General features: G+C 51.9%; 5 protein-coding genes and 1 non-coding gene across 6 annotated transcripts; 1 reads left to right on the top strand and 5 right to left on the bottom strand.

Moving 5' to 3' along the window:
• The first annotated feature begins 86 nt into the window (after window positions 1–86).
• EI97DRAFT_t92 lies at window positions 87–203 on the top strand. Its single transcript has one exon. It is a non-coding gene; the product is annotated as a tRNA-Thr (tRNA).
• A 415-nt stretch (window positions 204–618) lies between these two features.
• On the bottom strand, window positions 619–1558 carry EI97DRAFT_471049 (uncharacterized protein; the record flags this gene model as incomplete). Its single annotated transcript, XM_033801809.1, has 3 exons — window positions 1381–1558; window positions 1054–1305; window positions 619–998 (listed from the first exon to the last, which is right to left on the bottom strand). The coding sequence occupies exons 1-3, from the start codon at window positions 1415–1417 to the stop codon at window positions 619–621; spliced, it is 669 nt and encodes a 222-aa protein (XP_033649158.1). The 5' UTR covers window positions 1418–1558.
• Window positions 1559–1874: 316 nt separating this feature from the next.
• Window positions 1875–2986, bottom strand: EI97DRAFT_471048 (uncharacterized protein). Its single transcript, XM_033801808.1, has 3 exons — window positions 2903–2986; window positions 2572–2811; window positions 1875–2501 (listed from the first exon to the last, which is right to left on the bottom strand). Exons 1-3 carry the CDS (start codon window positions 2913–2915, stop codon window positions 2116–2118), a joined length of 639 nt encoding a protein of 212 aa, XP_033649157.1. The 5' UTR covers window positions 2916–2986; the 3' UTR covers window positions 1875–2115.
• A 651-nt stretch (window positions 2987–3637) lies between these two features.
• On the bottom strand, window positions 3638–4329 carry EI97DRAFT_446449 (uncharacterized protein; the record flags this gene model as incomplete). Its single annotated transcript, XM_033800027.1, has 2 exons — window positions 3638–4026; window positions 4074–4329. 2 exons carry the CDS (start codon window positions 4327–4329, stop codon window positions 3638–3640), a joined length of 645 nt encoding a protein of 214 aa, XP_033649156.1.
• A 2101-nt stretch (window positions 4330–6430) lies between these two features.
• Window positions 6431–8037, bottom strand: EI97DRAFT_453563 (uncharacterized protein; the record flags this gene model as incomplete). Its single annotated transcript, XM_033800464.1, has 2 exons — window positions 6431–7855; window positions 7903–8037. 2 exons carry the CDS (start codon window positions 8035–8037, stop codon window positions 6431–6433), a joined length of 1560 nt encoding a protein of 519 aa, XP_033649155.1.
• An 893-nt stretch (window positions 8038–8930) lies between these two features.
• Window positions 8931–11657, bottom strand: EI97DRAFT_462665 (uncharacterized protein; the record flags this gene model as incomplete). Its single annotated transcript, XM_033801291.1, has 4 exons — window positions 8931–11282; window positions 11332–11458; window positions 11506–11586; window positions 11638–11657. The coding sequence occupies 4 exons, from the start codon at window positions 11655–11657 to the stop codon at window positions 8931–8933; spliced, it is 2580 nt and encodes an 859-aa protein (XP_033649154.1).
• Window positions 11658–11730: the final 73 nt, after the last annotated feature.

Below are 11730 nucleotides of genomic sequence, written 5' to 3'. Positions count from 1 at the left end.
GGTGCTTGTGTCACCGGACTGTTGCAGAAAGGAGCCACAAAGTCGATTCATAAGTGATAGAGAAGTCCAATTTCTCAAAAACTGAAGCCCTTATAGCTCAGTGGTAGAGCGCAGCACTTGTACCTTGAATTCGTATGCTTGTATGCAGAAATTCATGCAAAGGTGAAATGCTGAGGTCTTGAGTTCAATCCTCAATGGGGGCAATATTATTCTTTTTGGCCTTTTCTCTGTTGGCTGGTGACGTTCCTCGGGCCGAAACGGGCTCAGGGGCGCCAGAACGATTGGTGTTATCCCCCGCCAAGACGGAAAACCTTGGAAACAACGGCTGGTCTAGGCGTGCTGCACATGCTGAGCGTTCCTGATTGTACGCTGGTAACAGGATGCAGATTACACATCGTGCTATAATGTACATAGGTGGACGGCCCAGAAAGAACATCAACCGGATCCACTCCCTCTTCCTGGGTGCAAGATTACTTACGACTATTCTCTAGGGACTCTAGGAACTTTTGGATTGACAAATTTTTGGACTAAGATTTCCTCAGGAATTGAATGCAAATATCAGAATTACATATGGAAGCTAGACGTATGATCAATTCCAAATTTACTCTGATGCCCCCTTCATAACCCGCTTCCACCCTCCTTCACCCAACCACACCACTTCTCCTGCTCAGCAGCCTCCATTACCGCAATTTCATGAAGCCTTTCCTGAACCTTACCGCCCTTCTTGTATCTGACGCTTCGTGCCTTAGCCTCCAGATGTTCCTCTTCAGCGTGATCATGAAGCCTGCGCACAATCGGATCCGTGAGATCGAGAACAACCCGGTGGGTTGCCTCTACATGCGGCGCAGACCTCAGAATGTTCAAGTAGCCACGAAGCTGCACGGAGTCAGCGAGACTGTACGCTTCCACGGGCCCAACAATCTTCTCCAGAAACGCTATAGTGTGCATGACTGAGGGCAGTGGTTCCGCTGGCCCATTTTTGCTGTGCAAATGTGGAACTTCACGGAGTATTAGAAGAAAGAGCAACCACTCCGTGATTATGGTTAGACTTACACAGCATCGTATCCACCGCCTTTACAGGGAAGTCCGCTGGATCTTTGCTAGTCCAATATTCAGGCGGTAGTGCTGCTTGGAATTCTTCCAGTGAGATACAGCCTATTTCATCTTTGCCCATCATGCTGACCCGCCGTATGTAGACCGTCGCGGAGAACTTCTGATGCTTCTCCGAGCGATGCACTGTCTTGATTGCCTTTGCGCGACGGCCATCTGACGTATCCGGCGGCAAGCCTCTCTTCCGGGACGGAGCTTGTTGCGTTAACTTTTGCAATGGTTCAAAAGGAAGGGCAATGTCTCCGTGGATAGTTTAGGAAAGCTGCTTACCCTGACCACCACTATCCTCCGAAGTCTTGTTACCCATTACAATTTCACCTGTGCGATTGCTGGACCCCTCCGTGCCAGCCGTGCTACCCAGTTGTTGGCGGAGAAACCCTTGGAAAAGACTGAGGCAAAGATTCTGTACACGAAGTGTAGCTATTTTACTGCTGGAAAAGTGGGAATTATCAGCATAAATTGACGACTTGTAGCTCACCGCCACTCTTAAGAATGCCGGTCCTGCGCTGAGATTTAACCCGTGGATGTTCCCCTTCACACATTCTCACTATGTTAAGGTTTTCTTATTTGACTCGATCCGGTGGTGTGCTGCTTGTATGGTAGCTTCTTTCATTATCTCCAAAGCAGAAACACAAGCGGAGTACCTGCCTAGGTCAGTCCGGTACTCTGAGAACCGACCGTTGCCACGACGTCGACGCCGCGTCTTCCTTCAAAGTGTGCGATCACGGTTTGAAAGCAACATTGAAAGTATCTACAGTGAATTTAGAGACAGGATAACTGGATGTATTGCAAGGTGTGCCCATGCTGTAACCACGAAGCAAGACCATGCTTCTGAGTCCAGGCTGAGAAACTTGCCATTTCCGGATTGTTCAAAAGCCTTTGACACAACCCTGTCCATGGAGTCCTCAGTCAAAAGAAAATGTTGAATGGAAGGGTAAAGAGAACCTGGGAGAGCTACTTGTCGCATCCCGGGACACGACTGCATCGGACACTTGTGGCCCTCATTCAGAATTGCTTTTTAACGCTCTTCCACTCCGAATACACGGAAGTCCGCCATGCTGATCGCTGTCGCTCACTCTCAAGAATTGCAATCTCATTTGTCACCGCACCTCCCCTCAGAATTGCAAGGTTGAGGTCGCACGTTTTGTGCAAGTGCTTCGTATCGTCTTCAAGAAGTCTTTTGACGACAGCGTCAGCAGCACCAAGCACAGCATTGTAGACATGCTGCTCATGAGGCACGGTCTTTAGGATATCAATTAAGTGGCGGAGAATAACGGCATCAGGAGGGTTGTAGACATTGACATAGCCAACAATCCTCTCGAAGAAGGTGATAGTCTCTGTGACGGCCTGCAGCAGTTGTGGAGCGAGAAGGGGGCTCCTCAACTGAGGGACTATGCGGAAATTATCAGTAAATAACCCACAGGCATGCATATGGGCAATGCACGTATTTTTAGGACTCACACATAATATTATTCAGCTTCTCCTTCGGAAATGCTTCCAAGTCCTCGCAAGTCCAGAATTCCTCTGGCAAACCGGCTTCGAATTCCTGGTAAGATGCGCAGCTCACGTGGTTGGCGTAGTACTGGAGGGCAAATTTCTTGTGCTCATCGGATTTAGGCGGAGATTTGTGTCTCTTTGTTTCAGAGCCTTCATTTGTGGTCGTAGGGTCCATGACTCCTTGCTTGCGCTTTCCCGGTGCAACTGGCTTATGCGTTAGCGGGTGGTTATAAAGGCATTGAGATGACATGTTAAAGAGACGATTCTTGTTGAAAGGTTTCTGCTGTCTTCTTACCTCGCTCAGACATTTTCAGCGCCTTTGTGATTTTGTTCAGACCTCCAATGCCGTGGAATTCGTTGGTGCCGAAGTTACAAGAAGGTGGGAGTGAGGAAGAAGGGACGAAGATGGAAGGCACAGCCCGAGCTCCAGACGCTGCCCGCTTTCGCTTTGGCGTGACCCAGCACAGGCAACTCTTAATGAACCCAACTCCACTTTCAAGCGCGGCGATAAGCAGAAAAAGTACTATGATGCCAAAAACCTGACTGTTATATACGCAAACCAGCTGAGCAGTACTTTTAAAAGTGAGAGAGAACTCCTGGGAGTGAAGTCCCAAAAGGCTAGGCGTATCGGCCAGCTATCCTGATTCCTCTGTCCGAACTTGTTCAGGCGACTTTTTTACTTAAGCAGACTGGCCATAGCAGATTGAAACCGGCCCTTATTCGAATCCAATTTGGACAAGGAACTGAACCGTGGCATAAAATACAGCGCTGTGCACGATCTGAACTACAAACTTGCATTTAGTGTACTCAAGTTGTTGAATTGCACACGTCAGCACACAGTCCATTGACCGCGGAGATTCGTGCGTAGGCATTGGAGATGTCGCTTTACATAATTGAGCCGAGTGAGAATTGCATATTGGAAGTACAAAAGGAGTCGAAGCCAGACCTTGCCGGGTCTATAAGCCCTCAGCCTCATGAAACCTTCAAGGAAAGATCAGAAGCCCCCTCACTAAGAACTGGGGGACACCCATCAACCACCGGTAACCTCTTCCCGCTTAGTGATCTCTTCCCACCGCGCAATAACATCTTCCGCGAATTGCTCGTGCTCTTCAGCCAGCTCCTTAGCCAAAAGTCCCAGCGTATCGAGCTTCGGACATCTTCCCTGAAAATATTCTCGACTGTAGACTTCAAGTTGGTCCATCCGAGTCCGCATATGCTTATGATAACCCTTTATGATAGGGTCAGTAAGCTTGATCACGGCCCTGTACACGCTTATTTCGTGGGGGGCGGCCTTCAAGATCTCCACATGGCCTCGCAGTTGAGAGGCGTCCTTGGTGTCAAGGGTAGGAGTGGACTCTTCGAGGAAACTGATTGTGTCCGTGACGACTTGAAGTGGCTTCAGAGCGTGTAGCTTCGGAACTAAGTGCCACAGTCAGTATGACCACAGATATAGGAGAAGCCCATACTATGCCCCTCACATAAGAGCCTATCCAAGTCTTGTTTCGAGAAGGTCCCCGGATCCTTGGACTTCCAGTATTCCTCAGGCAATGCCCCTTCAAATTCATCGTAGGATGCGCATCCCATGTACGCTGTGTAGTATCGATTCGCGAATCGCTTGTGCTTCTCTGAATGTTGCACGCTCTTGACCTTCTTCGACATCGCAGTCACGCCGTCGTCCGTGGATTTCCTCTTATTCCCTTGTACGATCTCCTTGGAGTTCATATTGCCGTGGTACGGCTACAATACGCAGAAAAAGGAAGTGAGGGAAAGAAAAGAAGGAGGAGAGGAACCGACGGGGAGGGCGTCTTATATATAAGGCTAGTCTGCAGAAGCCCACCGCCCTTTCATACGCCACCGGACAGGGTCACTCTCCACGAAAGCTCAATCTTACCTTGGATTGGAGAAGTAAGATGCAACGAAGAAAATCAAGTGAGCAAGTGAGAGAATACTTGCTTTTCAGAACATCTTACGGGTACTGCGTTAGAACGAATTGGAATAGAAACGGCAACATAACTCACCGGCGGGTTCTTCTTCCATTTCATACGCACGTTATATTAATGTGCGAGTCTAGGACTAAGGAATGATAGGAGCTGTCCCTCAGATATTGCGTCCTCACGATTCAGCTGAAATTCCACCGTCAGACGCAGGTTACCTCTACCGAGAACGTGAAACCGGCGATGAAGTATTACATTCTTATTATTTATTCCCAGGTTGAACTCAGTGCCTCTCTGTGACACCCCCATTCCACACACCTTCCCCGTTGTTCACGGTTTCCACGAACGTTTGAACTCACCAACGCCACAATCAATGCTCTCTTTCCCAGAGGGTCAAAAACGCCTCAGACATGCCTCGTAACGTTTGATTTCTTATACGTCTCTGCAAAGCAGCTTACCAAACCTAAGTTTTGCGTCAATATGACTAACAAACAAATACACAAAGCGTTTCTTGAATGGAAAAACGGAAATCATGCGAGTTCCAGAATGTAACACCTGTAGGATGCTGTTACTGGCCTCGTCCGCTGTCTCGCACTCATCGCAATGGAAATCCCTTACGGTCTATATACCTCAGAATCTCCCAAGCGCTCACAACCCAACTCGACGGAACTCAGTCGTCGGTCCTCCGTCCCGTGACGCTACTCACACCCCCCCATCCGGCTAACCATTCCCGCGTAAGGCCAAATCCCACATCCCATCCCACCTGCACGTAACCAGTACCCAAAAAACCACCCTTCCTACAAATCCGATATCTCAATCCCACATGCAACGACCAAACCCAACGATGCTAAATTTTAATTCGCCGTCACTAGACAAAACCCCAACTAACACGCACCTTCGTAACAGAAATTATTTATAAAAATACGCCGTAGATAAACTTAAAACACCGCCGCACAACCTACACAGCCATCATACAACGTCCTTAATCACTTAGACATAGCCATGACAACATCCTACGCAGTCCCAGAACAGCACCATCCACCCTCCTCTCCTCTTGATTTCCTTTCCCGCCATCATCCACACCCTACCGCTCTCCCTTCCAAGCCACCAAACCCCCCATCACCACCGCCTCCTCCAGCCCAAACAGCAAAACTTCTCACTCACTCTTCCACTCACGTGCCATGCTCTCAACTCGCCCCGTCTCGATATCTTCTTTCCAGACTCGAAAATCCCTTGTCCATTCTCCGCCAGCTCGCCACACACCACCCATTCTCGCCAGATAATAGGAGGAGACATTCGTCATTCGTATCCTACGTAGGGTACCTTCAACAGACCTTTCTCTCTACGAGACGGAGCAAATCCATCCCGTCCTCTCCACATACTTTAGCATGGAAAGAAACGCTTCGTCCCCACGGATTACGTGCAGATACAGCGGATGAACATATCGAGACCCCTCGCGAACCACACCACAGTCACCATGCTCGACTTGCTCAGAGAGCCCCGAAACGTCCCACCCGTATAGTCATATCCCTAAAAGCGAGAAGAAGTATACACAAAAATGAAGAAGCCCTTCTTCGAAGCCCATTCGTTGACCATTCACATCCCATACACGCCTCCCTACACACATAGATTGTTATGTTGGGGGATGCTGGGTCTAATATAGATACCACTGAAGGGTTCACTCGATCTATAGGAGACGAACCCAAACACACTTCCCCCCTCTCTCCGCCGCAGCAAAGAACGTAAATCACGCCCCTCCCCCCAGAAAACAACATCCAGTACAAACCCACCTCCCAAAAAGAACGCCGCCCAATGCCCCCATGGCAATCTAAGACTCTAAAGCCAGTCCATCCATCATCCCCCAACTAGGCTTCCCAAGCCTTGTCTTCTCAACTCTCACCTCCCTTCCCCTCCTCCTCATCCTCCTCATCCATCCTCTCAACAATAAGATTCCCACTCCTCCCAATCCTCTCCCTCACCGTCCCTCCACTCTCCAAATCAAACACCTCCCTAGGCATCGGCGACACAAGCCGAAACTTATACTCATGCTCGAACCCCTCGGGCTCATCCACCTTTTCCAGTTCCAGTACCCCTTCCCCACCCTGCAAAACATCATAGCACTCTACAAACGCATACAACTCCTCGATATGCGCATCACTCGCAAACCTCCTCACCACCCGCTCGCTGGACGGTAACCGGAGACTGATGCGAACGACGTCCCTCTCCTCAGGCCCCGGTTCCGCACGGATGGACGAAGCCCGCCATTTCCGCCACTGCTCGAGGTTCCGCGCATACCGCTCCTTGGCCTGCTCCCTCTCCAATGCCTCCTTCTCTTCCCTTGCTCTCCTCTCCGCTTCCTCCCTCTTTTGCCGCGCGCGCTCGCGGTCCTGTGCGAGGGACCGCTCATACGCGGAGTCCTGCGCTTGGCGGATATTGCGCGCAGCCTGCTGCTCTGCTCTCTGCGCCCTCACTCGATTCAACGCCTCGATGTGCGGCCGCATCCCCTGTCGGAGCTTCGTGATGAACTCCGCCGGCGGAGTCGGACCCGCTATGCGCGTAGCTACGCCCATGGCCGTCGACGACACGGAAGGCGTGTGGACAATGAGACAGGCAAAGGGGAACTTCGTGCAGTTCAACGCCGCCGAAACCTGGTAAGCTTCCGAGTCCTGCACGTTGCCCGCCCACAGAACGATATTGTTCTCCGGCTTCCGTATAAACTCCACGACCTCCTGCGACAACAGCGTCTCCCTGATGAAGGAAGATGTGTAGTCATGCTCCGGCGACACCAGGATAACCAACAGGAACTTCAGATCCCTCTTCGCCAGATCGAGCGCTTGGGCATATCCGTGCTCGAGGAAAGGCAGATTATTGCTCCCGTACTCCTCCTCAAACTCCCGTATAAACCGCGCCGCATTGTCTCGAGGGGGGAGCGGCCGCCGCCCGCTGGTCCGCCGCGCTGCAGGCGTGTTGATGTTGCTCGCCGTCAAGCGTCCCCATGCCCGTGGAAGGAAGGGAAAGAGGTATCCGAATAACCGGAATGCCTTCGATATCACGGAGTACACAAGACTGAACGGGGCAAATAATATGGCAAAGACGAGCGGCACCTGCGTTGCGACCTGGTTCTCTGGTTGCGGCACGACTCGCGGTGCGGGATCGATCCGCATGCGCCGGCCGGATATGGAGGATCGCGGTGAGCTCGTCAAGCCGCTGAGAAGCGTCTCCTGCCGCCGGATATCTCGCGGTGCGGGTATCTCTGGGCTTGCTGCAGTCGGGTCGTCGGCTGGTTCTCCATCGAAGAAGCGAGCTATTGCGATCTGGTTGTGATGAGCTTCGAACCGGGCTCAGGAAGGGGATAGCAGACCTGAACATTCCATTGGCAACGCTGTAGCAACGGTACTGCATCCTTGACTTCCTGGTTTGTGACGGCGGTGTATTGCTGCAGTGCCAGTTGCTGGTCTTCTGTAAGCTGTCCTATATCCACCCCCGCGTCCGCCATGACGGTATCCCTTGGGAATAGTAGCTTCTCCTGCGGGTTGGCTTTGCAATGACAGAAAAGAATGAACGGAGTGGCTCGAAAACGTTTCGTCTGGAGTTATTACACAACTGTTGTCAACAGCTAAAGGTTGCCTTGTACTCTGTGACATAAGTGGGAGCTGGAGCTGGCTAATCTTCGGTATAGGAACCCGCTAAACCCGATCAGGCAGTATTGACTTACATGTGAAAGGACATGAAGCACCATATCCCCAGGAGGCTGCCTGCCCTGAAATCATGATAAAAGCACCATTCTTCATGGCACTGTCGATTGCTCAATCAGGTCGATATCACCTGCAATTCCCACAAATCTGTAACAAGAACCTTGATTCAAAGATAGAGCAAGCTTAAGTTAACTGATAGCCTGATGGAAGGCGTCAAACATCAGCAGCTGCTCACTGGGAGCAGAAGCGACATGCACCGCCTCGAGAAGCAGTCAGTAGAGTCAAGTCACCATGCTTTCGCATGTGCCATCTGGCGATGGGCCTTGCCCTCCCTTCCGGACTGTCAAGCGAGTGATTTCTGTAACCTGTGTGAAAAGCAATCCGAGTCCTACAGATTCCTCCTCCTCGAAAACCACCTTCGCCTCATCGAACACATCTTCCCTCGTGCCTAGCAATTCATGCTAAGCTACATCCCTCGAAACACAATGACCCGCGAAAAGACAGTGCAGTGCAGTGTAAGACACAAACACTAGGCTCTCGCCGCAGATGAAGCGCTATCTCGGGGGCAGATGAGTGACCCATCTTGCCTTCTCTACCTAGAGTCCGCATGCAAGGCGCAGGGACACATGCACAAGGCAGACAAAAGTCCATAAGCGGACAGCAACCTTCGGCCTTCAGTAACTAGCTTGGACTCTCATCCAGCTTGACCGTTGAAAGAGGCGTGAGCAAAAGAGCTATATCCTTGACCAAGCTCAGTGCTGCGATCGCGCTTCCTATGGAGAGGATTCGTCATTTCGAGGCCCGCATAGTTTTGAGACCTGCTTGCATAGCCATTGGTATAGCCGCCGGCACCATAGCCGTTGTTGCCGGTAATCCCGTACCCATTCATCGCTTGACCGTTCTGGTAAGCACCGGAACAGCTCTGATAGACAGGCGACGCAGGATTTCCCCACGCACCGCCGTTACCAAGCCCTCCTGAGACTTGCCTCTGCGATATGGACATACTGGGCCCGTTCCAGCCAATGCTGCGCAACGATGTGGAGGAGTTGTTCCGAGAGTGTCCATACGAAGGGGCATGCAAACCACCGAGCTTTGGGGATCCAATCAAATCATGAGCATTGCCAACAAAGGGAGACGAGGGACCGGAATAGTTCTGATTCCAGATGGAGTGACCATTATACGACCCATCCGGAATCGACGGCAGATTTGCAACATGTCTGGCTGACGAGTTGGAACCAACCCTCTCCATGGGCGTCGGAAGATATGAGGCGGGTGCCGGGCTTCCAGTTGGCTTCTTCTTTTGCATGTTGTTAACAATGTCACTGATGGTAAAGGTCGTGGAGCCAAATCCATTCTCCGTGACAACAGTATTCTCGAATGTGTTATCCGGCGGCGTAGGTGGAATGTTCTCGTCCTCTTCCGGCAGCGGCTCCAGGTTGGCATCGGCACTGACTAGATCATCGACCATGCGGGTGAGAGCCGACTCGCGCGCAAGAGCGGCGGAGGGAGTCTCTGAGGGAGCCACCACACTGACGCTCTGCGACTGCTGATCTTCCGGAACGGGCTGAACTTGCGGGAACAGAGGTATCTCCATAGCTTCGGCAGGCATTGGGGGCGAAGCATCTGGAGGATTGTTGGGACTGGCCAGAAGCTCGGAGGGTATATCCGCTTCGCGATAGATGAATCGTAACCCATTGAGATCCAAGGGGGCTTCGGGTAAGTCTGCCAGAACCAAACCGTCCACCAGCAGATCGCGCACTCGCATGAGCATCTCAGTGTTAGGATGGTTTCTCTCGAGGTCGCTCCATTTTTGCTTCATCTCATTGCCGTTGTACCACAACTTCTTCGTTTCGGGCGAGATCAGCGGTTGGAACCCAATCGTTTCGGTATCCTCTTCGAGCATGTACGTGTCCGAAGGAAGCTCGGCGGCCGGAAAGGTCGATGCGAGCAGAGACAGAGTCCCTGCATAGGCCTTCCAGAGTTCCTGCACCTCCACATTCCTCAGCATAGTAGCAACAGCCTCCGCACCAAGGACACGCCAATAACGTAGGAACCAGGTGCTGTAGAGACGCAACGCTGGGAGAACACGCCTTGCGACGGCGGTGATCTTGTCGGATAGCTGGGGGGTTCGCCTGCCGTTCTGGTGAACATCATCGCCTTCGGAAAGGCGGTCCAGCTCAGGTTGGAGGATGAGAAGAAGGGTGAAGAAAGTCTTGACGTTGAGCCTCAGGTAGAAGCAATAGGTACGCATGATGTTTGCGGGCGGTTCGGCGGATCTCATCTGGACAGTCGCGTGGTACTCGGCAGCCAGATTGGTCAAAACGATCTTTTGCATGACGGAATCCAAGGAGCGTTCCTTAAGCTCAAGTTGCAGCTGAGTGAGGACCTCATTCTCCATTTCATCGTGCTGCGAGAATTCTTCGCCCTTGAAGCACTTGCTGTGCAATCGCACGAACCAGGTGATCAAAGCGCGTGCTGCAGTGCTGTTATCGCCAGACCGTTGGATGTTGAAGTGCTCATTCTTCTTCCAAAGGGACTCGATCTTCTTGAATCCAGAGACAAGATTGCGCTGCGCCAGAGGATGGGGTTCCTTACAGGCGAGCGAACGATAAAGATGGTAGGTGGAGCGGAACAGATCGCCATCCTCGCGGGCCATGACGGCCAACTGATTATGCGGCATGCCCGAGTCAGGATACAATTCAGCAGCGAGGTCATAGTACCCTTTGGCGGGACCCCAGTTGCGGTTCGTTTCAACCAACTCAGTTTCACGCCAGCGTGAGAGATCGCCCAGGTGAATGAGCGATTCATGGCAAGAAAGGAGCATTGAATCTTTCAGGTTTGCGGGAACCTGCTTGCTAGGAGCGGCAGTGGACGCATCATTCCCCCATTTCTGGGCTACCTTGCGCAGATCGGTAATGCCGCAGCACGCCGCATCCAGTGAAAATATATATTGACGGTAGAAGCGCTGACTATCCTTGATGAAAGCCAGATACTTCTTCTCGTGCTTGCGGAGCTCGACCGGGTTATTATTGCGGGTGCGTTTCAGCTGTTTGGAATTAGCTCACGTCTGCGAATAGCGGGTGCGGGAGACGAACGCCCTGAAGTTCCTTCCTATAGATACCGTTGACCTTGACGTGCGCGTTCCAAAGGCGGGTTTCCAAGCTTTGGGCGGACGCGGTTTCGAAGTCATTGAGGACGAGATCCTGGCAGACAACACGGTAACTAGCGCATGTTAGCCATGGGTTGAAGATGGCGATGAATGCGATTACTCTTTCAGATGCTTGTCGAGCTCTGTGCCGGAGACATCATTGTCGGGCCCGGTGAACAGCGCATCCAGTTCAAGCGCTTTCCTGTTCGGCGTATTAGCGGGACAGCGATACGGCCGGGGAGGCTTTACGCACGAGAGAGTAGCAGAGGCCATGCCTTCGGTGGTGAGGGATGGCCCGGTTCATATGTGACCCCACGGTCGGCCGGGAGGTCAGTTCAAGGCACGG

This window comes from Westerdykella ornata, assembly GCF_010094085.1.
Source record: "Westerdykella ornata strain CBS 379.55 unplaced genomic scaffold EI97scaffold_53, whole genome shotgun sequence".
NCBI classification, from domain to species: Eukaryota; Fungi; Ascomycota; class Dothideomycetes; order Pleosporales; family Sporormiaceae; genus Westerdykella; species Westerdykella ornata.
This window is presented reverse-complemented; position numbering and strand designations above follow the sequence as displayed.